Source organism: Xyrauchen texanus, chromosome 28 (assembly GCF_025860055.1).
Source record: "Xyrauchen texanus isolate HMW12.3.18 chromosome 28, RBS_HiC_50CHRs, whole genome shotgun sequence".
Lineage (NCBI taxonomy): Eukaryota > Metazoa > Chordata > Actinopteri > Cypriniformes > Catostomidae > Xyrauchen > Xyrauchen texanus.
This window is the reverse complement of record NC_068303.1, coordinates 12,905,678-12,930,177: the sequence shown is the minus strand read 5'-3', so window position 1 is coordinate 12,930,177 and position 24,500 is coordinate 12,905,678. Positions and strand designations below refer to the sequence as shown.

Sequence of the window (24,500 nt, the reverse complement as noted above, 5' to 3'; positions counted from 1 at the left end):
TAAGGCAAAATGCAGATGTGAGCAGTTTTCCAACATTTTGCTAATGCATGGCCCGGTTGAATAAACACTCAATGAGCACTTTATTAGAAACACCTTTACACCTACTTATTCATGCGATTATCTAATTAGCCAATCGTGTGGCAGCAGTGCAATGCATAAAATCATGCAGACATGAGTCAGGAGCTTCAGTTAATGTTCACATCAACCATTAGAATGAGAAATAATGCCTTGTTGATGAGAGAGGTCAACGGAGAATGGCCAGACTGGTTCGAGCTGACAGAAAGGCTACAGTAACTCGGATAACCACTACAATATGTTACAATAACGTACAATAGTAGTGAGCAGAATACACAACATGTCGAACCTTGAGGTGGATGGGATACAACAGCAGAAGACCACGTCGGGCACTTTATTAGGACCGGGCAATTCCATGAAAATGTCAACCATACCTTGGAAAAATGGTGATTTCAGTCTTATTTCAATTCATCATGCAGACTTGATGGGTATATTATATTATTACATAATATAATGTGTCTCAGAGGTCAAAGTCTGCTAATTTTTTAAAGCATTTTGGATGGTTCCCCCCATGATGTAAGTGCTGCTATCACTGATCGAAGAGATGTCACGTCCGTGACGCTGGTTTTTCCCTATTTATGTGAAAACGACAATGAATAAAAAATAAATATTACATATTCTTAGGAGTGCGAACCCTATTATTATTTCTGGATTGTGCATTTAAATTCACAGAAATTTTTCAAAGTGTGTGGTTTCCCAAATTCCAAATTCTTTGTCACATCTGTAACGCAAGCACTTCTCCCGATCTAAACTGGAAAAATACTTGTCTATACTGAATCTTTTCTGATGTCTGGACTCATCTGGACTATCTGCAGGGGTCTATGATTGTACATAGGCATATAATTGGTTTGATATACTGGTATTTAGTTATTTATATATTAATACAATTATATTAAATTAATTTTAATTAATATTAAATATATGAATTAGCACAATCTTTGACGTGAATGAAAACAAGGCTGTGAAAGATAGACTTACAGTCTCTTCAATGGCATGCACTGTTTAAAACTCTATAAAGCTTTTAGATCCCATCTCATTTTCCAGAAATCATGTTTTCTGGAGTTTTTTGTAAACTGAAATTTCTTGGGAAGATAAATTTTTCCGTGTTTCATAACCGGAACGATCCAAAACACTTTTAACCACAGCAAACAACATTGAAGAGTCTGTAAGACTATCCCTCACAACCTCATTTTCATTCCCGTCAAAAATCAGATGGCAAAAAAAGATGGCGCTTCTGTGAATAAAGACCAGAGTGCCCCTTGTGGCATCTCTGAGAATGCAACATCCATATGTGTTGGTCTGACACATTTCATAAGGCAACAATGCACAAAATCAATCTTGCGTAACTAGAAGCGTCTCCGTTCGCATACATGTGTAGTGTGAGTTTTCGGATTCAAAAGAAGATGTAGGGACAAAGGTCACAAAAAGTAACAAAAATAAGAATACAGGCAAACATACAGCCAAACTTACTAACACCCCCCCCCCAATCACTTTGACCGTTTCCTCTTTAATAGACTCCAGATGTGGTGCTGAGGGGGTGAGGTGTTTGTATGTCATTTGCACAGGCGGCTGTGAGTACACCCATCCAAGGGGAATGCTGTCAGGCCTGATGGAGGGCCCAGGCCTGAGGCGATGGGGCTGGGGGTGGGGCAAGCAGGTCATAGCCCACGCACATCTGGAAGCATTTCAGGTCAGCAGGGCTCGGCTGCGTGAAAGGTGAGATGCTGACCTGAGCGGCATGCATGGAGAGCATGCAACAGTCTGGACAGAGAATTAGACACACACACACACACAAACACAAAGAAAAATCATGTCATTTCACTACTCAACACTTGTGGGTGTAAATGTAAGCTTACATTGATATACAAACAAATTCTGTTATGTTACACACTTACAACTGTCTTTTTTTACATTACTCTGTCTTGTGACATATATTATACAAACATGCTTCCTTTACCATTGCTTCTGTATTCTCCTCTCAAAAAAAGATTTTAGGACATAATAGGTGGCCACCGTTGAAAAATCAGCATTTACTGTAAAAATAAGTTAAACAGACTAAGACGTAAACTGTTTGAAACATTCTGAAATTCCCCAAAGTGGTCACGTCATACACTCATGTTTAAATAAATATTCAGTCTATTGGCAAAGGGTTCAGTGGTTCCGAGATTTCATCGATATGCGTGACTATGCTGCTAAAACTAAACTTCACGCTCTGCAACCGGAAAATGTTCCTATCATCACATTGTTCAACCAGATAAGACAGAATATATGTTAGGATTTAATCCATACTTAAATTTCTTGTACTGCAGAGTAAAACATGGGAAAATAAAGCTTCTATGTGCCACTGTACGTATTTAGCCTATGTCAAAAGAACAATTGATCTAATTAAATTAGCACAGTTAGTAAAGCAACTTAGTAAAGTCACACACTGCCTTGTTAACCCTGAAAAAGACCAGAGGCAGTTGAGGGTATGATTGGCAAATCATTTGTGGGTATTTAATATGCTATGAAAGTCTGCTGATTGATTGCAGTTATTTATATTATTTACATTGATCAGGATTTTATTTTATTTCTTATATTCTTATAATTTTGACTTACCACTGATTACAAACAGAAAAGGTACAAAAACCCCACAAAGTACCCCACAAAGTGTTTTTTCATTTAATGTGAACTGAACTACACAATGTAGCTTATTCCAATTTTGTGTGTTCGAACCATTAAGGATCAACAGAGATGTTAAACAGGATTAATTGGCATGACGTTATCAAACCAGCCCAACAAATGCCAACAGGGCAAACACACTAATCCAAGATTTTTGTAGTTTGTTAGGACAGTGTGAATTTGCCTTTAAAGATCCACCTCACATGCTATCAATAACATGCAAAGTTGTGCAGTATTCTATGACTTTCAAAATTGATTTCTGATGAGACTGAATAATACACATTTAAATAATGCAGAACACACTCCCATTGATCATCTTTTGCTATATTTAAATGTGTATTCCATTTTTAAAGACGATTACATGGGCAAAGATGAGAAGACAAAAAGTTAACAACAGGTCAATCAAAACGTTTCTTAGTATATAGCAAGTTCGTAATTCCAAGTGCATATAAGTACGCAGAAATATCTATTATGGAAAGCAAATTTCAATTTTGCCTTTTTTAATTTGTAGCATTGGTAATTTTTAAACGTTGGTGTTGGTGTTAGACAACTAACATAAAGCAAAACATTTTACATGCAGATTTAATCATTTTATAATGTTGTTACACTGTTGCCTGCAACAGTTTCTCAAATGTCAGCATTTAGTGAAACAACAAAAACAGTCACTAAACAAAGCATGTCTTTTCGACCGCAGAATTCAACACAATAGTATATTATTTATTGCTTCAAAATGTTTTTTATTACCATATGCTTTCCAAATATAAGAAGGAAAAATATGATCTAAAGAAAAACACAACTCATCTCCTCTGGAAAAAACTGAAATACAATTATGTTAGTGTACTGTGAGAAGATACATAAGTCACCATGGGGAAAAGCATTTTGCCTAAACAGTGGTGTAATAGTGTAGAACTGACATTAAGATGTTACAATCCAGCCCAAACCTTGCTATTTGCATTGATAGTTGTAAACATGTGACATTCAATGTCTAGACAGTTGCCACAGATTAAAAGTCCACAAATGTGTCTTTTTTACCACTGGCTGTTGTGGAAAATTAGTTTTGGTGATTCTTTTGCCAAAACTCTGTATCAAACAGACACATCTAGTCCTGGTGTAATTTAAACCATTCATTGGTGAACAACAGTCCTCCATTGTTTGCCATGAAAGTTTTTTTTACGTCTCGTCCAGTTAACCCAAAATGAAGCCATAAAAGAACAAAGAAAGGAGAGCTTACAGCATCCAGACACTTCTTCGTCTGCCACTTCTTACTGATTTAGTGGAGCTATGCTCATTGACTTGTTCTCAGAGGAGCGGACTGTGCGCTGCATTTACAGTCTCCAGATCAGTACCAAATTAGATTTAGTTTCTCAGAAGTGTCCCTTCATTGGTGACGAAGGAAAAAGCCAAATGAAAGGAACAACAATGCAATTCCATTGTTGTAAGAGGGGGTGAAAATGTATATCCACTGTACGCTGTAGGCAAAAAAAATCTCTACTATGGGCAAACTCATCCAGCTCCTCTGAGATCTTCTCTTCATCTTGTGCTCCTCTGTTGTCCCCTCTTCTCGTCCCTCTTTTCAGGCTTAGTTGACAGTGGGCACCTGGTTGAGGCTGTACTCTTTGGCTTTCAGTCTCAGGTTAGCAATGCTGTTGGCCATATTCATTCCCTGTGTGGAAGTGGTGTTGGCACAAGTGGGTGGGTAGGTTGCCATGGTGCTGAAAATGAGATATGAAAAGGATAGCTACAGTCAGAGTGGGCTAAAATGCAAATGTTAAAATAATAAATATTAAAATTAAGTTTATGTATTATAAATTTAATTGAATTGACTGGGAAAGGACAGGGACTTTCTATTGCCCTCATGTGAATAAAAAATATACTGCTAAATCTCCTATTTCAGTGTGAGACCATAAAAAGAAATTTGAAAAGTACTTGCTTTCTGTGGGCAGCATTTTCTGTGGCACTCGCATGGGCCCTCCCTCCGGCCTTGGGTACCAGCTTAAGAATATATAAATAGTTATATATTAATGCTTCAAAAATACTGCATTAATATGAAATAAATGCATTATATGTGCACAGTAATGTTTTGGGTGTGCTTTGAAATTTTATTGGAATGGTTACTGGTCAAATGTGTAGCCATGCCAGAAAGTGTTCCCGGTCGAGTTGCGTATTTGAGCTGCAGGGAAAAGGTATTTGGCCGGAGTGGCAGGGTTAGTTACTCTATATGGCTTTTAAGAAGGAAGATTATTGTGAATCATAACAAGTGTAACCAGAGTCACAAAAAATCCTGCCCAATGGACTTTTCTTCCTCTGCTAGTCAAATTCAATGCATATCCTATGGCCCAAAGGTCACAGGGGTCACAGACAGATTTAATATGGTTTGTTTTCAGATTATCACTTCATCGTCAGGGGCTCAACCCACCATCCCTTCCACAAAAAGTGATGGAAAATGAATAGCTAGCAGGTCCCTGTGCTACTAGAGACAATTCTGGGAAAATAAAATAATCGCTGTTTCTACTTGGCCATTTGGAAGCCCAGTCCTCCAACCCCTCTAAAATTAACAATTTCCAAAGAAAACAGAAAAACGTAATCAAGAAATTGTGTAAGAGCCGTTGGTGCACAGGGACCCTGGTTTGAATCCGGCCTGGGTCATGTCACTGTGCTGTTCCCACTTTCCTATCTGAATCTTTGAATAAAATCGTCTGCCAAATGCATAAATGTAAATCTACTATCTTCTAAAATAATGGCCAAAAAGCACAACACAAAAATACATTTAAATAAAAGAATGAAATTGTGAAAGAAACCTAACTGAAAACCATCAATAGTCTGAAATTGTAAATAATTCTGAAAATGTACTAATCACTGTGTTAAAACTGCAAACGGCAGACATGTAAAGAGTGGAAATGAAACCAGAGCAATCCAATGAGAACATTGAGAAGGATGCGAGGATTCAGAGGTTACCTGTAAGGAGCAGCATTCCCCCAGGAAAGGTAGTCATTTGGACGGGGTGCGGGACGGGGAACGATAGGCTGCTCCACTGCAGTTACATCTCCTGAGTAGGATTTGAGGAGTGAAGCATTCTTACTGGCCAGCATTGCCCGTTCATTACGACGAAACTTTGCCCGTCTGTTTTGAAACCACACCTATGAAAACAGAACCCAAAATAACACAGTAGATCAGTTACACTGGATATTTAGCGCACTGTGATGAAAGACAAATTGCACAACAAAGCAGATTCTTAGACTGACAGAATAGTATTGTCTGCATCAGAAACAATCAAATAAAATGTTAGATCAAGGCTATAAAATGTCTGACCTTCCTGTGACTGTACCTGACTTAAATTGGACTAGTTATAGATGCTTAAGATTGCTACATGAGGTGGCAGAATATGGATAAGAAAAATAAATTATAATAATTTTCATCAACACTGAAAGATGTTTATTCAGGTAATTTAAAGGAATATTCTGGGTTCAATTAAAGTTAGGCTCATTTACAACATGTGTAGCATAATGGTGATTTCAGAAAAACAAATCACCATTATTAAAAAAAGTTAGGAAAAATCACAGTTAGAGTAAGGCACTTACAATGGAAATGATTGGGGCCAGTCCATAAATGATTTTTAACATGATTTTTGTGCGATAAAATTGCTTAATAACCTTATCTGTTTATATCCAATAGTACATTTGTTTTCATGACGATGTAATGCCAGTAAGCCATGTAATCGATTTTGTCACAATAAATTCATGTTGAACAAAGATTTTGTCATGCTAAAATCACGTCTACATGTATTATGTTTATATCTTATATCTCTACTTTTAAAACAGTGTGTATATTTGTGTGTCTGTACTAGCCCCATTCACGTCCAATGTAAGCGCCTTACTGTAACCACAATTGTTTTTTAACATTATGCAACAAATGATGTTGGTTGAGCTTAACGTGTATTGGACCCGGAACATTCCTTTAAAATGGTGCAGTAACATCTAAATTAGCTGGTCAAAATATGATTTAATATAACTGACTCAATCTGACTACATTAGATTACACCAGCAAAAGTCATTTAGATTGGGAAAAACAACCTCTTGAGGTAACAACTGCATGCACCCACTTGGTACAGCTGTATACAGTATGCCCACATCCACATCACAACTCTTACAGTTTAAGATCTATGTGTTCTATGAAAACTACCTAAGCTATGCTGCACTTCAACAAAACAAACTGTAGTTCTTCATGAGAATTGGGAGGACTCAGTTGCAGCACCTTTTGAAATAGAGTCTTATCCGCTGGCACACACATGTACACCTGTATAGGGAGGACAGATTAGAGGCTTCCAGAATGAGCTCTGTGAAATACAACTGCTTGTGAAACATGGTTGAAACAGATCGGGAAGCCCAAATCTTTAAGCCTTGGCTGCATCACCAGGCCTGGTGGAGGCACAGTGTCCGGTTACGCAGCACCTCAGGAATGAACTCAAAGTCTCTTTTATCAAAGCATTTCTGTATTAAACCCTTTCTGGGACACATTAATTGCAGATGTGTTTGTTCTCTTTCCTTTCGTTCCTTCCTTCTCTTGAGCTCTCTTGATCTATAAATGGGAATAATCCCCATCTTTCTACAAAAACATTCTCATTACAGGAGAATGTGGAGACTGGCTGCGGCCTACAACATATGTGCGGAGAGGCCGAGTGATCGTCTGAGGCTTTTTAAACATTTATATTGAACTCTGATGATAAGGCTAATGACAGTGGTGATACTGGTGCACAAAGATTTAGTGTTGTAACAGTGATGGGCATATCATCATGCTCCACTGTAACTGAAACCTTGGAACAGGCAAATTATTAAATCGCTTCAGCTTCTTTAGATTTCAAATTGTTTTAGTTTGTAAGTATAATACATAAAACTGCAATGGAGTTGTTCCATCCATCCATCCATCGTCAACCGCTTATCCTGTGTACAAGGTCGCGGGGGGCTGGAGCCTATCCCAGCTAACATTGGGCGAAAGGCAGGGGACACCCTGGACAGGTCGCCAGTCCAGCAATGGAGTTGTTATTATTATTAAATATGTATATGTTAATAAACGTATGACCTTTTTTTGTTATGTTTATTATGTTCTGGTGGGTTGCAACCCAAATATGGATTGTAGGTCTTGTCTAATCTATAATGGACAGCATGGATTAAAATGCAAAATAATAAAATCAAGCCAACCCTAAAATGGTGCGTAGTTATAGCTAAATAAATAGACGTATCAACCTTCAAAAGGAAAGACAAAAAAATGCTTTCCATGTCTTTTGTTGTTGATGTCAAAGGTCATGCGATCGATCATAATAATGAATCTGTCATTTGGTAGTATAGCTTTCAGTATTTGACTTTTATATTTTGAAGTTTAATTCCAATACTGTGTTAAAGGAATGTTCCACGTTCAATACAAGTTAAGCTGAATCGATAACATTTGTGGCATAATTTTAATTACCACATAAATTCATGTTGACTTATCCCTCCTTTTAAAAGAAATTAAATAAGTAAGACTCTGGGTAAGTGAAGCTCTTACAGTGAAAGTGAATGGGACCGTAAGTGTTGAAATACATTGCGTTTCAAAAGTACAGCCACAAGACATAAACAGTAAGTGTGTTAACATAGTTTTAATGTGATAAAATCACTTACTAACCTTTTCTGTGTAAAGTTATAGCCAATTTTACAACTTAGTTGCCATGACGATGTAATGTCAACAAACCCTAAAACGGCTGTAAAAACTTTACAGCTCAAATAATACATGAGTTTTAACAGCAGATTTAAAGTTAGTGCTTTTATAAAACTATAAGCTTCACATTTCTGCCTTGAAATGCTCCAGAAATGGGCCTCATTCACTTCCATTGTAAGTGCCTCACTGTAACTTTGATTTTTGTGACGAGTCCAATTTTTTTTTTGTGGTAAACAAAATAATATGCCACAAATACTTTAGATTGATCTTAACTTGTATTGAACCTGGAATATCCCTTTAACAATTTTGCATATATTTGGGCCTATGCAGTTCATGGTAATAATCCATTTCAATGTTTAATTTTATGTATTTGTTTACTTTATTTTTGTACTGTATTGGGTCGCCACTTGATGTCCGATGTAAAATCCTGAAGCAAAACCAATTTAGAACTGCTACTCTAATTTATCACTAAACTTTTTGCATCAGTAGGGTGAGTATATAGCTTTCCAGGAAAACAAACTTGACCTAATGAACTGCAGTGTGTCTCAGATGATTGTTAAATGTGAAGCTTACCTGAACTCTAGCTTCAGTGAGATTGACCCTACGTGCCAGGTCCTCTCTGACAAAGGCATCTGGGTAGTGTGTCCGCTCAAACACTCGCTCCAGAGCCTGTAGCTGGCTGCTGTTGAATGTGGTTCTATTCCTCCGCTGTTTCCTCTTCTTCTTCTCTTCTGAGTTTAGCTGCTCATCTAGCAGAGCACACAGATGTACAGTTATGCCAGGCTTAAAGAATCAGTACACTTTAGTTAACAATTAATATTATAAACTTGACCATCAGCAAGTGTTGCATTCACTAAGTTGCTATATTATTATTTTTCCAATTCTGTCGCTCTCTTCTGCCATTGATTTACAACTGATAACTTATGATAAAAGATGGGATTCTGAAAAATATGAAAGCTGTGTGGCAATGGTATTATTTTAAAGGGAATCCGAGAAAATGTATGAAATGTAAATTACTTGTATAATGTTTTTGCAAACAAGTGTTAATAAAAATATCTATTATATTTACCAATAATTATTTATTGCCCTTTGTACTATTTTATTATGGCCTGGAAAGTAACTTTTTATAAAGCAAATTAACAAGGCAATGAGCAAAGGGATTCCAGCTTTGAGCATCTAATCAAAACATTTGTAAAGAGATCAGACATCTCTCACAAGACCATAAACCATCTGTGGCAACTTACAGATTTGTCCAGTCATTTAGAAATGAAACTTTTTTTTTTTTGTCATGACATTCTGTTCGGTATTGTAGCCCTTGCTATATTTCTTTTTCAATTGCTCAGAGAGATACAGACATGGCGGGTCACTGACCTAACATTGCCTTTCTTTAGTCCGACCAATCTCTAGCTAAATGTCCTCAAAATGTGTTTTCTTTCTTGTTCCACTTGGATACTTTTACCAAAAAAGAAAGAATGTAGTTAAAAGTGTCAAAACACATTTAAAGAGTCTATTCCCATCACAGTAGCCCCACTTTTCAGCCAAAAACATAAAATAACTTTAACTCTCATGAGACTCAATAATCACCCAACAGACATACAAACTCTAGCCTATAGCACACCCTGTTTACATTACAGTTTTTAATAAAGACATTCATCAATCAATATGTTGATTTTGCAACATATAAAATCCAATGCTATGTTATGTTATTATAAGATATATGATACAAGAAGATCACAAGAGAAAATTTGACCGGTTTAGCAAAGGGTTGGGTGGCCTGTAGGCCCTTAAAGCCTAATGGAAAGATTGTGAAATGTCAGCATTTTATTGGGTTGGATTTCTGATTCACCAGATTGTAAAGGTCAGTTTAATTATTATTTAAACTTCCTGTTTGCTACAATTAAATGAAAACACAAGCTGTTAAATGGGGCATTGGGCTTGTTATCTGGAACACTAAAATACATCTGCAAAACTTAACTAAAGTGAAAGAACTTCCAGAAAAACAATCACACATGTGTAAAATCTAATAATGCATAAAAGAAGACCAACTTACATTATGTTCCAACGGGTTCTTTCATGCTTTCATTTTATTCGGATTGTCCTGTATTTGTAGGCTCATTTCCAAGCATGTTAGCCTCGTTAAATGACAATAATTTGATAGAATTCAATATGTACTACACTTGCTGGATTGTTGGCCTATACCAATGAGACTTTGTTCACATCAGTCAGCCAAAAGTTGCCTGTAAAAACACAAATTGTTGAGCTAATTTGGAAACCATAGTCTAAAATCAAACGCACATTTCCATGGGATGAAAATATAGTTGTGTGAATGAGAGCCGGTTTGATTTGCACACCATCAGAGAAGCAATTCATTCTATAATCAATAGTTCTAATCGCGCGCTTGTTAATATAAGGAGAAAATTATGCTATAGTGTAATAACAGCCTACTATATAGTATTTGCAGCCTCATAGATTAAAAAAAAAAAATACTATAAAGTTTTACATTTTTTTATTTTAACTTTCCTATAACGGCCATTTACAGGCCAAAAGCGGCAAATTGTTGCGATAAAAATAAAAACAAGACGTAGGCCTTTCCGTAATAAACTATTTGACAGATCCTAATAAAATAATTTCCTCGTAACATAAATTCTAAACTGAAAGGATGCGGCCTTAATAAAATAAAAAATGTCTACAAGATGCAAGAAAATTACGATCAGTAATTTACATGAGAAAAAATATATGTAGGCCTACTGATAGACAGGGGAAAGAAAATGTGCCATTTGATACCATAATTGCATTTATATGTTTTCCGGATGCAGCATAATGATGACAAATTATAGTGTTTAAATTGACTAAAAAGGTCCAGAAACTATAGTGGATTTAGGACCTTGTCTCTAGACTTTCTTTTTTTTTTTAATTTTTTAATCACTAATAATTTCCAAAGACAAATCAAACCAATTTTTTAAATGGATAAGCCTAATAAATATTTAAACTTGTTTTTCTTTAACACAAGTTTAACATCTTTTTAGATATTATTTATAAAATGCGTTGATGCCAGTCAGCAGTATTTTGCCTTTTCCTTTTTTTTTATATGCTGAAGATTCGAGATTCGTACTTTGGTTAATAGTCAGAACACATCCGTGTTGTTTCATTTATGTGCACCACTAATTTTATTATATCAACCTGCTACAATTAAATGAAAACACAAGCTGTTAAATGGGGCATTGGGCTTGTTATCTGGAACACTAAAATACATCTGCAAAACTTAACTAAAGTGAAAGAACTTCCAGAAAAACAATCACACATGTGTAAAATCACTTCAGACCTTCCAGAAATGTGAATTATTATTACTATTATTATGTGAAGCAAATAATTCCATCTAATTAATGTCGCTGCATGGAAGCAGTTCTTCTCATAAAAATGAATACAAATGAATGTTGTCGCGAGGCCATATTTTTATTGCTGGATTAAGGACTGGAATGCCAAGTAAATTATGACGCATTCACAAACGAATAACTTTTCTCGTGCGGTCTTATTTTTCTACAAGCAGGCTATTATTCTACTGTGGAAAATATTTGCTTCATGTCTTGCCTACATACTAACGAGATAATTGTGTAATAGTTCAATTAAAAGTCAGTAATAACTGTGGCTCTGGATGATTAACTCTGACAATGCTCCCCATACCACACTTGCAGAATCCAATAGTCAAGAAATCTGACAGAGAATCTTTTATATCATCCGCCATCTGTAGTCTACGTAGCCTATTATATATACATTGACGCATTGATGTACAACGTCATGTATCTATCTATCTATCTATCTATCTATCTATCTATCTATCTATCTATCTATCTATCTATCTATCTATCTATCTATCTATCTATCTATCTATCTATCTATCTAATCTGTATAATCAGACACTTACTTTCTTGCTGCGTTGTGTCACTGCCGCTGGTTAGCCCCGGAGATTCCAGCATAGTCCTGCCCGGTTCCCCTACTCTCTCGTCCGTCTGAGAACCGACCATTTCCCTTGCCTCCTCTAGATCCAACAGGTGGCTCACCGAGAAGTTCTTTTTGGCCTGCAGGTTTTCCAGGTTGACTGTAATGGGACTCTCCAGTCTGCTGGGTATGGTTGCTTGTCTGTCCATTACATGAGCATAGCTAGAAGTCATGACGCAAATACGATACACGAGGGGGGAAAACGGGGCAACAGTATTAGGTTAGCCAAATTGGTCCTCCTTGCATATATTTGAAGACAAACTCGTATAAAACAGCGCCTCAAAAAACCAATGAGAAATGTCTTCGTTGCCTGTGCACACAATGAAAGCTGTTCCCATAGATCCAGGTGGGACAGTAAAAGTGTCTACAACTTTGTGGAATTTAGGACTGTGAAGACCATGAAATCTGTTGAATCCGCTCACTCATAGCCATATAATCTCTTCTGCAAACGGTTGGTTCAGCACTGTGGTTCAATACGAAAAGCTCCTCGTGCTCTACGGAGTTGTTGACTGAGCATGGATCCAGAAATGCTGATGCCTTTCAGATGCATGTGCGCAAAGCGAGCTGAAGGCGAGAGGAGGCAGGACACTCCACCGCCTTTCCGACTCTGTTGGCTTTCTCCTCTGCTCTCTCGCACACACACATACACGGGAGCACACGTTCTAGCACATCAAACGGCGCGCTCACTGTGTTGTAAATGAAAAATTGAGACCCCTGGGAGAGAAGATGGAGCTGAAAGGCTCACGTAATTACGTGGCAAACGACTTGGTGCTGTCTTGGACGTTCAACAGCCCCCCCCCCCCCCATCAATCTCTGAACCCCACATATACAGAAAAAAATAATAATAAATGCAAAATTAACAGGTTCTCTGGATTTACTATGCATATGTGTTTGATGTGTTTGTTTTTTATATGAGGTACTGACAAAATTTCTTCCAAATTCCAAATAAACATATTTTCATTTAGAGCATTCCTTTGCAGAAAATGTCAACTGGTCAAAAATAACAAAAAATACGTTTTGCGTTGTTTTCAAACCTCGAATAATGCAAAGAAAATAGTTCACAATGCACCATGCCACACAGCCAGGTCAATCAAGGTGTGGATGGAGGACCACCTGATCAAGACCGTGTCATGCAGCCTATCTCCAGACCTGAACCCCATTGAAAACCTCTGGAATGTGATAGAGAGGAAAATAGATGGCCACAAGCAATCAAACAAAGCCGAAATGCTTGAATTTTTGTGCCATGCAGGAGTGGCATAAAGTCACCCAACAGCAATGTGAAAGACTAGTAGAGAGCATGCCAAGACACATGAAAGCTGTGATTTGAAAATCAGGGTTATTCCACCAAATATTGGTTTCTGAACTCTTCCTAAGTTAAAACATTTGTATTGTGTTGTTTAAAAATTAATATGAACTTATTCGAGGTCTGAAAACACTGCATCTTTTGTTATTTTGACCAGTTGTCATTTTCTGCCTATAAATGCTCTACATTTTGAATTTTGGAGAAATTATGTCAGTACTTAATAGAATAAAACAAAACAAAAATCATTTTACTCAAACACATACCAATAAGAGAAACTGATAATTTTGCAGTGGTCTCTTTTTTCCAGAGCTGATTATGATTGAACTCAACAAAACTGACATGGAACAATGCTAAAAAATGTTGGCACACGTCAGGCCTATTGAAGGAGTCGTCAAATAGTGGGGTGGAACCAATTCTTTCATCCAGTGTCCTCAAATTTTGGATTAGTAGAAATGGAAATGATAGTTAACATTTATAGCATTAAAATAAAACGTGCATAACTCTACTAAAATAAATGTTAAAGGAATATTACGGGCTCAATAGAAGTTAAGCTCAATCAACAGCATTTGTGACATAATTTGTATTACCAAAAAAAAAAAATAATAAATAAATAAATAAATAAATAAATAAATACAAATATATATATATATATATAGGCCTATATATATATATATATATATATATATATATATATATATATATATATATATATATATATATATATATATATATATATATATAGGCTATATATATATATATATATAGCTATATACATATATTTATTATTATATATATATATTTGACTTGCCCCTCCTATTCTTAAAAAAATAATCTTTGTTACAGTGAGGCATTTACAATGGAAGTGAATTGGGCCTATCCGTAAACGTTAAAATCCTCACTGCTTCAAAAGTAGCCAACAGGCACAAGATGTAAACAATATATTAACATGATTTTAGTGTGATAAAATCGTTACTAACCTTGTCTGTGGTTAATGTTACATCAAATTTTACAACTTCGTTACCATGACAGCATAAAACAACCATAAAACGATTTAAACAACTTTACAGCTCAAATAATACACACGTTTTAACTGAATAATTAATATAAATTATTTAATAAAATTAAGAGATTCACATTTCTGCTCTCAGAAACTGGCACCATTCACGTCCATTGTGAGTGTCCGTATTATCTTATTTGTATTTTTAAGAAAAGGAGGCACTCGCCAAAAAATATTTTTTGTGGCAATCAACAATTATGCCACAAATGCTGATGATTGAGCTCAACTTTTATTGAACCCGAAATATTCCTTCAAAAATAACGATAACAATGCACATTCGTAGGCAAATGTGTATTGTTCAAAAACTTTCATTGAAGCACGTTCCGTGTTTTGCGGACCAGACTCAAGCAAAGTTTCACGTTATCTGTCGAGCAACCTAAATAGTATAAAGTTCTGACTGCAGTGGCCACAGCTTCAGCTTCGAAGAATGTAGTGTCAGACCACTTGGTGGGTTATAAGTGTGAGCTTTCACAAGGTAAATGTCATTGTGTTTCAAAAGCAAGAGTCTATAGGTTCCTCACTGCCACAGACATCCCGTAGCTTCCAGCCTCAAATCTGGGAAAAGAACACTTGATGCCATCAAAGGAAAACGGATTGAAACCAGATGTGCTGCCTTCGTTCTTTCCATGTATTTAATTAAGCCGCTGTGGGGATGGAGTAGACCTTTTTCATCATTAGTTCCCCTCCACATTCCCTCAGCTGCCAACTGCTCTACAAGCGACTTCTCTCAAAAAGGCCTGCTCGGAGATCATGCAATAGGAGACAGTCTGTACAGTTAGTCCTTTTTAAACCTGCAAAATCATCGTTTGAGCTCAGGCGTCCAGCTTGAAATGCACTGCATTGTTTATGGCCTGTCAAAACCCAAAGTTTAAAAGGTTTTGCTTCATCGCTTTGGGCAGGTGGCTTACATGTAAAAAGTTCAAGCGATCAAAATGCATGATTTGGACAGCTCTACCTGAGAATGACCTATTGTATATGGATCAATCAGTTTGCATTGATTTAAAATGGAAATTACAAGATGGACATTCAAGAAACAAAAGGCTATTAAATTGTGCAGTGAGTAAATCTACTTTTCACAATGCCATATATGGCAAAATGTCCACGGAGGGACAAAGATGCAAAGAAACCTAACTCTTTTAATCTTTAAAATATATTTATTTAATGTAAATGTATTTATTTGCCTGAAAATATATAGTTCTATGCTGTAAAGAGAATGTTATAACTTATGACTGGGAATATAACTCTCTCTACTTTCGATTGACATATTGGCAATAGGCTAAAAATACTCGATATTTTGCATCTAAAGAATCGAATAATGGGGAGAAAAAAAAACTATGACAATTAGTCAATGTAAAGCGTGCGTAGGCGATATTTCGGTTGTTTAATAGTCATTTTACAGTGGTTAATAAAAAAAGAGTCATTCTTGTAAGTTTTCTAGTTAAGTTTTCACTAAATGATTTGTCAGGAAATTAAAAAAAATCAAAATGATCATTATAATGCGCGTTGTAAAGACACACCTAATTATTGCAAGACGTCATTAAAACTTAGATGTAATTAAAACTCATCCATGCGGACTTTGTTTGGGAGTAAAGTTAAACCATTAGCAACAGCATCAAGTGATGAATCATTATTCCCGAGCATATTTTAATATGGCTTGTTTACGGCTGATTTTAGCCTTTCAGCATCACGATCGCAAAACAATGCAATGAAGCAACGAACTGAGGCTTTATCTCTAAATATAGGCTACGTGACGTTTTGTATGCTCAAATTATGTGTCACTTGTTATTAAAAATTAGTTAGCCTATTTGTTCAGACAATGTGTCTTAAAATATATTCTTTACCAATCAACGGACATCAGGAGTCAATCTAATAAGCTGATGACACAAAACATTTGGACATAATTGAACTAGTTTCGCATGCTTAAATCAAGAAGCGCGTGCACGTGTCTACAGGTGTGCAAGCATAGTAGGAGGCGCTTTAATTGTAATTAAGGGAAATGAAAGTGGACAGAGCTCGCGGTGTGTAATCAGCACCAGAGGTCAATGGACAGCACTAATGCACTTGATAGTGTTTAACACTTAAAACACCCTCCTAACAAGAGGGATTGAGAACAGTTTAAGAAAGAAATGTGTAACACACAGTTTTGTACATCAATCGTGTACAAATAATTTAATAGCATATAAAATGTTCAACAGTATGTTAAATCTGTCATAATCGAAATAAAATCTAAATACATGTAAATAAACTAGTCTATTAGGCTACTTACAGCATTATGATGTGAGCACGGAATTCACGTTCTAAACAGTTATGATTTTAGTTAGCTAATCCTCCTTCTGTTAGTTGTAACTTTGCAATATAATTGCGATTCAAGGGACTGACTCCATTATGGTGTGTTCTATTAATTTTTCTTAAATTAATTAAATTTTTTGTCCTTATGTCTCTTCAATCTGCATAAACTCTAAATAGCCTATATTGCTTAATTAAAGATTTACTTCTTTTTTGAATAGGCCTAAATGCAATGGTCAATTCTTTTAAATAACATTTTTAGAAGAAATATATTTTATTCCATGATTAACTGTCATGCAAACGGCGATGACTTAACTTAGATTTATCACTCATCATAAAAACTTGGACAGTAGAAATGGGTGTGTTTCTAGTGTTAAGAATAAATTGGGGTAAAGCTTAAGCCATTTAAACCTCTCATCAGTAAATCGCTTTCTTCTCGCTGTTGCATCCATATGGTAATATGAGGGTTAGAGGGTAACCTAATCGACAAGATCAAAACTGAATAGTGACTTGCCAGAAGGCAGAGGTTTTCTGTAAAAGTTGATCTCCTGTGCATATTCCTCTCGAGTTTCTCGGGTTACGGAGCCCTTTCAGCCTGTCACGGAGGACTGAGGGCACATAAATCAGAGAAAAGCGCTCTCACAAACTGGGAATCACACGAAATTTCCAGACCTGATTTATATTCAGAATTCTTCAGTATTTCAATTTATACAATTAAACTAGATAGAACAGAATACAGTCGATAGAATCTTTATTCTTCGTTCATTGTTTTCATTTTATTTTTTTTCTATTGTGGTGCTTTGCCACTGTAAATCGGCCTATTAATTATTTCAATTTAGGATTGTGAAAACTAATTAAATCTAAATAGAGGTTACTAATTTGAACGGATAATATTAGGTAGTTGGTTTGCATAGTTAAAATTGTTTAAGACTTTAAATGGAGCAGGTTTGGCAGAAGAACCACACATAAACGACATATGATTTTTCCAAAGCTGAGCCTGCACTCCTCCAGAGATGCTCAGACGTTACTGAATCACTGTAAGAGCTTGAAGTGGGTATAAGGAGCAGTAACAAAACTCTTAAAAGTAGTCAATGGTCATCTACAGAAGGGTTCGTGGCTTTCCTCAAATTCCTTTAAAAAATGAACCGCCATCACTCTACGACCTGTAAAAACAGTAATTAAATGGACCAGGTAATTCTCAAATTCCTGACCATTAAAGGATACATCTTATTATGGTTAAAAGGCAAGCAAAATGTAATGTGATGTATTTCAAAAGTAAATTATATGAGGTATGCAATAAAGAAACTGTATTTTGTTCAAAACATTAAAATACTTTATTCCCCTACAACATATTGAATACAAATAATCCTTTATAATCATTATAATGTACAATTTTAAGCAAAAGAATGAATAAAAAACTAAAATATAAAAATCCCTCACATTTTAAACGATTAAATAGCCTATTAAAAGAAAGTTAAAATAACCTTACCCTTCTGTAATATTGTTCTTAAAGCAAAACTGGTGAAAAGAAATCATGAGTTCATTAAAAAGTATATATTGTATACATAAACAATCTATATGTACTTAAGCAACAAAAAACATTTGATCAATGGTAGTGCATATGCATATTAATTCCTCCCACATCCCACAGCAGTGTTTCCCCCAGTACACAAATAACTGTTCTCATCTCGTTGAACGGATTGCCTACTTTGTATGGTAAAACCACAGCTATCGATTTGTTAACATTTGCATCAAGTTATATTTTACTTGATGACTTCCATGTACAGATTAAATATTTCATTATTCTTGTGCAACATCATGTGATATAAATTACAACTATAAAAAGCCACCAGACCATTTGCCACAATCCATTTTGATTCATAAAATCAGTCACAGTTATCGGTTATGGAATGGTCAATAAAAGTTAACAGTGTTGTATTAATAGCGTTTTAACAATAGATTTTAAATGGAGATTTTCAGCCAATATACTTCATGAAAGACAGATCAAATTAAACAATGACTGCAAACCAAACAAACAACAATTAAATAATACAGAGTGATTCAGCATTGTTTTAACAACCCACATTTAGGGTCATGTAGTACCACAAGAAACTGTTTCTTCGATAGCTTTGTTCTTCTATGCTTAGCAGTTCATAATCAACATCTGAAGCCCATAATGTTGGGGCATTTTAGTGTTGGTAGTAAAGGAATCACCCTCATAACATTTCGGATTTACTATTGACACCCAGGCTGTCCTTTGTCCTCTCAAATCATGTTAGAACATCTAAATTGCAAATGCAGGACTTTTTGATAACATCAACATTTTCACAATGAAGACATTTCTAAAGCTAGTACTGCAAATATGTAAAACATTATAAAGCCACTTTTATAATGACAATTAGGAGCTAACTGATAACATCTGCAGAAACATCTGTTGCTCTTCTCTCCTGATTGTCTTGGCTGATCTGTGGTTCTGTAATGGAACTGTCTTCGCTCATATTTGAGCAATCCACCTCTGTACACCCCTCAATGACTGCTGCAGGACCATTTTCAGTAACTGACTGCGGGTTGCCCTCCCTCTGCTTGTCCTCTTGTTCTGCATCCTCTGAAATGGGGACTTCCTCAGCATTAAGCTCAAGCTGAAACATCAACTCTTCCAGTTTGCGGGCCTTGCGTAGCTCATTCTGCTGGATGATTGCACACAGGTGCTCTGTGAGCTGCTCTTTCACCTCCGTTTTCCTATGCAAGTCCAGCTTAGCAGCAACATATTCGGCCTCTGCCTTTTCAAGGTGCTTCCTGTCAACAATAAGTGATTGGCAGGAGATATAAGTGTTATTGGCACAGAAATTTAAATTCTATGCTTGATGTGTACACACAGGAACAGCAACAATTTCTTCTGTCTTTTATCACAGGAAGTACACATTCAACCTGAATTTTATAAAAAATAAACAGCGACTGGGGCCTGGGTAGCTCAGCGAGTAAAGATGCTGACTACCACTCCTGGAGTCACGAGTTCGAATCTAGGACATGCTGAGTGACTCCAGCTAGGTCTCCTAAGCAACCAAATTGGCACGGTTGCTAGGATGGGTAGAGTCACATGTGGTAACCTCATTGTGGTCGCTATAATGAGCCACATGATAAGATGCGCGGATTGGCAGTCTCAGACGTGGAGGCAGCTGAGATTAGTCCTCCGCCACCCGGATTGAGGTGAGCCACTATGCCACCATGTAGTTTTATTAATTTTATTAATAAATAAAAATAATAATAAATGGTGTCTGACAATATGGTGGACAGTATAAGCTGACAGTTTTTTCTTTTTTTCCCCCTGCAGTTTCTGTATAGATGACTAAAGATTGCGTATAAAATAAACAGCCTGAAAATGACTCCCATGATCATGTTAATCTATTTAATGTACAACAAGCAATTTGGTTTGTAATGATGCAGGTGGAAGGGTTTTACTAATTTAGATACTAACAATTTTGACAGTCTTATATTTAATTTAATAAGTGTTCAACTCTTTAAAATGCACAAGATCACAAGGAGTCACATGGTTATCCAAAAAGATATGAATGTGCTAATTTAATTTATAAAAATATATATATATTTTTTAAATAGCACAATTAATATGGGGAGTCAGGGGTCAGTGTTTTTACCCCTGAGCTAACAGACTTTGCAGTTCATAAACTATTCTTTATCACCATTTTAGAGTGGAGGAAAATGGCTACTAAACAGACCCTGCAATTACTATTATACTAGGACTTTTTTTCTTCTGCTAAACACAAACAAGAATATCTCACCTCTGTAGGTCCACACAATGCAAGTGAATGGTGGCCAAAACTTTTAAGCTCCAAAATGCACATAAATGCAGCATAAAAGTAATCAATATTCACTCCAGTGCACTGTAAAAAAAACAAATCACTGAGCAAATGTAAAAATTCAACGCAACATGATGCAGTAAGATTTTGGGTTCTCTCAACGACGTTTGAATAATGCCACCATTTTAAGTACTTTTATATTAAGTTACCAGCAATCTTTGCCTTTGAGGTAAGAGGTATGTCTTGCGAGGCACGGCGGTATGAACAATTGTTTGATGTAGACACACTACAGACCTCAATAACAGTGACGATCAACAAACCTTATCAAGTTAAAAGATGAACTCCTAACATCACCACACAACTATTCACTAACAGTGCCAAAAACAACAAAAAGCATAAAGTCAGCAAACAGCAAGGAACAAGCCTAAAACACTAACCACATAATTTATTCATGATGCTGGGAACTCACACATCAGCAACACTGTTCAACATGAAATTGTTCGTTCAGACAACTCTGTTTGACTAGTTGTCTAACATGTATTTTTATATAGATGCAAAGTAATTTACATTTTGAATTTCTGTGACTCAAAAACCCCCATAAACTGGATACAGTGTGGTTAAATCTAAATCTTCAGAAGCAATATGGTGTGGGTAAGAAACAGATCAGTATTTAAGTCCTTTTTTACAATAAATTCTCCTCCCTGCCCAGTAGGTGGCGAAATGCACGAAGAATGGGAATGGGCAAAAACAAAAGAAGTAGAATATGAAAGTGAAAGTGGAGATTTATTGTAAAAAAAGGACTAAAATATTGATCTGTTTCTCACCCACACCTATCAAATTGCTTCTGAAGATATCGATTCATTATGAATTCGTTTTATGCTGCGTTTATGTCCTTTTGGGGCTTCAAAATTTTGGTACCCATACACTTGCATTGTGAGGACCTACAGAGCTGAGATATTCTTCTAAAACCTTCGTTTATGTTTTGCAGAAAGATAGTCAAACACATCTGAAATGGCATGAGGGCGAGTAAATTATTAGAGCATTTTCATTTTTGAGTAAACCATCCCTTTATTTCACTAATAAATGTAACACAGATTAATCATTACCATGCTAAGGAATAGTCCATGCTGGCTTCTTCTATCAGTTTTCTGAGAATCCCAATGTCACTGGATACAGAATCGTCTAGTGCTTGAAGTTCTCTCTGGATTTTCTTCAGTTTCACAGCTTCCGCCTGAGTCTGTTTGGACCTGGGAAACAGGAGGTTATATCTAAAAACAGCTTTGGATAGTCATACAAGCAAACTAATTCTCAAGGACAGGAAAAATGTCTCATTTTCCAGACAGATTAATTTTGATATAATGTTAAGTCAGAATTTGCTCCTACTTCTCAGCAATGGTCTTTGTAAGGAGAGCTTTTCTCTTTTTATTCTTCTCTTCCATTATACGTTGTTCCCACTGCAACTGCTGCAGACGGTTCCTCTCTCGCCTGTTTTAAAAACAGTTTGGTGGAGTCTTTTATAGAATAAACATTACAACACAAAATCATCAAACTTGTTTTAATTTTCAATCTTTGAAGGAATATTCCAGGTTTAATATGTTAAGCTCATTTTTCCCCCTCTTTTTCTTAAAATTAATAAAAATCTTGGTTCCAGTGAAGCACTTACAATGGAAGTGAAGGGGGGAGGCAATTCGTAAACATTAAAATGCTCACTATTTCAAAAGTATAGCCACAAGATTTGTGTAAAATTATAGCCAATTTGGCAACTTCTTTGCCATGAGAATGTAATGCCAACAAACACTAGAACACTAAAAAGACTGTACAAATTACAATTTTAACAACTTAACTCAAATAATAGGCAAGCGCATTAAAAAATTACAAGCTTCACATTTCTGCCTTTTAAACCCTCCAAAAATTGCCCCCATTCACTTCCATTGTAAATGCCTCACTGCAATGTTTTAATGAAAAGGAGAGGCGAGTCCAAATAATTTTTGTTGTAATCAAAATTATTCCACAAATGCAGTCGACTGAGCTTAACTTGTATCGAACATGGAATATTCCTTTAAAACTTTTGCAAATCTGTAATTAACTGTAACATGCATGATTCTCATTATCTTGGTGTCAGCACATAGAGATATCTGGCACAATCTTTGTTAAATAAATAGACTTACTAACAATTCCACTTCCTGTTTGTCTAGCTCCTTAACGATCACGGTTGCCATTGCCTCAGCAGATGGTTCTGGATTGTGCTTAACTGGTTCTGTTTCCTGCTTAAACAGTTCGGACTCCAACAGCTTAGGTTCCTCCTGTGATTTGAGAGGAGCAGGGTGACTGACAGCCGGTGGGTCTAAGGGTTTGGTAAGCTGTTGCTCAGGGAGCAGAGAGCCGCTGCCCTCCTTCTGCTTGGCTGGCAGCTGTAGAGCCCTCTCTCGCTGTAGCTGCTGCCTGCTCCGGTTAGTTGGAGCGGGTCTACGGCCACGACCCAAAGTGACAGGCACAGCCTGATTCGCTGAAAAAAGAACAGAGCAGACTTCTATTAGAACTAAATATTTATCACCCAACAAATTAGTTATTAATCGTTTAAAATATTAAACTCCTGAAGAAATGAACTGCAAGACATTCTATGCAGGCAACTCACTAGGTTTAGAGATAAAAACAGTGTTTTCGTATAAAAACATATTTGACAAAATGACAGTCGGAATTATGCGTCTTATTTAGTAACAGATATAGGTCAATAACAAGAAAGAAGAACTTTCTAATCACTACTATACTTACTGCTATCGCCGTTCTGCTGCATTCTTCGCAACTCTTCCTCTGAAAATCCAGCCCATGCAGCCATTTTCTGTACACTATAAAGTATCTTACAACTAAATTCAAACTCGGTTTTATCAAATGCACATATTAATGGCCTTGAATGCTATTTTAGAACATATACATGGTGTAATTTGGGAAACTTTTCAATGTGGCCGCCATGTTTGTATTTAGACTGCCACGTTCAAGACCCTTGAAGGCCCCCTTTGCGGGCGTCCTCGGATTTTGCCTGTTAGTATTTTTTTATGGAAACTTTCCAAAAATAACCACAAATGACATATGTTATTTATGTTTCAAACTTTATACTGTTATAACCATACGTATAAAACGGAAACTTTTTTATTTGATAAAATAGCCATAACAGATGAACGATGAATGACAAAACGAAGTACCTTTTCTAAGACGACAGGCAGTCATTTTAGGTGGCTTACCTTTAAAATATCTTTACACACATCTCATGATCAGTTCCCTTCTTGAGCTAAATTACCATAAAAATGCCAATTAAGATAATTTCATAGTAAACTGTTAAATAGTTTGTTAAATATAGTTTCCACATACTGCATGTAGGCATATGTAAATCTTTATGTAGCTACTTATGTCTTCTGTAAAGCACTTTGTAAAAACAGTTTAAAAAGTTTATTTATCCTATATAAATAAACTTTTACTTACTAAATATGTAGTAGGCTATAGTACAGGGATATTTAAGGATTCGTCCTTAGAAACAAAGGCCATTTGTTTAAATCAGTTAAGCTATATTGTTTTGAATAAATATGAGTGTTTGCTTTATAGCAGTCCTTCAGGAAATCTACAT

At 36.1% G+C, this 24,500-nt stretch overlaps 2 protein-coding genes across 4 annotated transcripts; both read right to left on the bottom strand.

The window, feature by feature from the left end:
- Positions 1-3,051: 3,051 nt before the first annotated feature.
- LOC127621585 (paired mesoderm homeobox protein 1-like) lies at positions 3,052-13,114 on the bottom strand. Of its 3 annotated transcripts, none has more exons than XM_052095242.1 (5): positions 12,347-13,114; positions 8,998-9,173; positions 5,692-5,873; positions 4,663-4,728; positions 3,052-4,448 (listed from the first exon to the last, which is right to left on the bottom strand). In XM_052095242.1, exons 1-5 carry the CDS (start codon positions 12,591-12,593, stop codon positions 4,316-4,318), a joined length of 804 nt encoding a protein of 267 aa, XP_051951202.1. In that variant the 5' UTR covers positions 12,594-13,114; the 3' UTR covers positions 3,052-4,315. The 3 variants fall into 3 exon arrangements, with proteins under 3 accessions (XP_051951202.1, XP_051951204.1, XP_051951203.1); XM_052095244.1 differs by having other exon boundaries at positions 3,053-4,448; positions 4,667-4,728; positions 12,347-13,109; XM_052095243.1 differs by lacking the exon at positions 4,663-4,728 and having other exon boundaries at positions 3,053-4,448; positions 12,347-13,111.
- A 5,297-nt stretch (positions 13,115-18,411) lies between these two features.
- Positions 18,412-23,864, bottom strand: LOC127622226 (RAB6-interacting golgin-like). The gene is made up of 5 exons (XM_052096252.1): positions 23,654-23,864; positions 23,054-23,387; positions 22,265-22,366; positions 21,988-22,128; positions 18,412-19,862 (listed from the first exon to the last, which is right to left on the bottom strand). The coding sequence occupies exons 1-5, from the start codon at positions 23,715-23,717 to the stop codon at positions 19,472-19,474; spliced, it is 1,032 nt and encodes a 343-aa protein (XP_051952212.1). The 5' UTR covers positions 23,718-23,864; the 3' UTR covers positions 18,412-19,471.
- Positions 23,865-24,500: the final 636 nt, after the last annotated feature.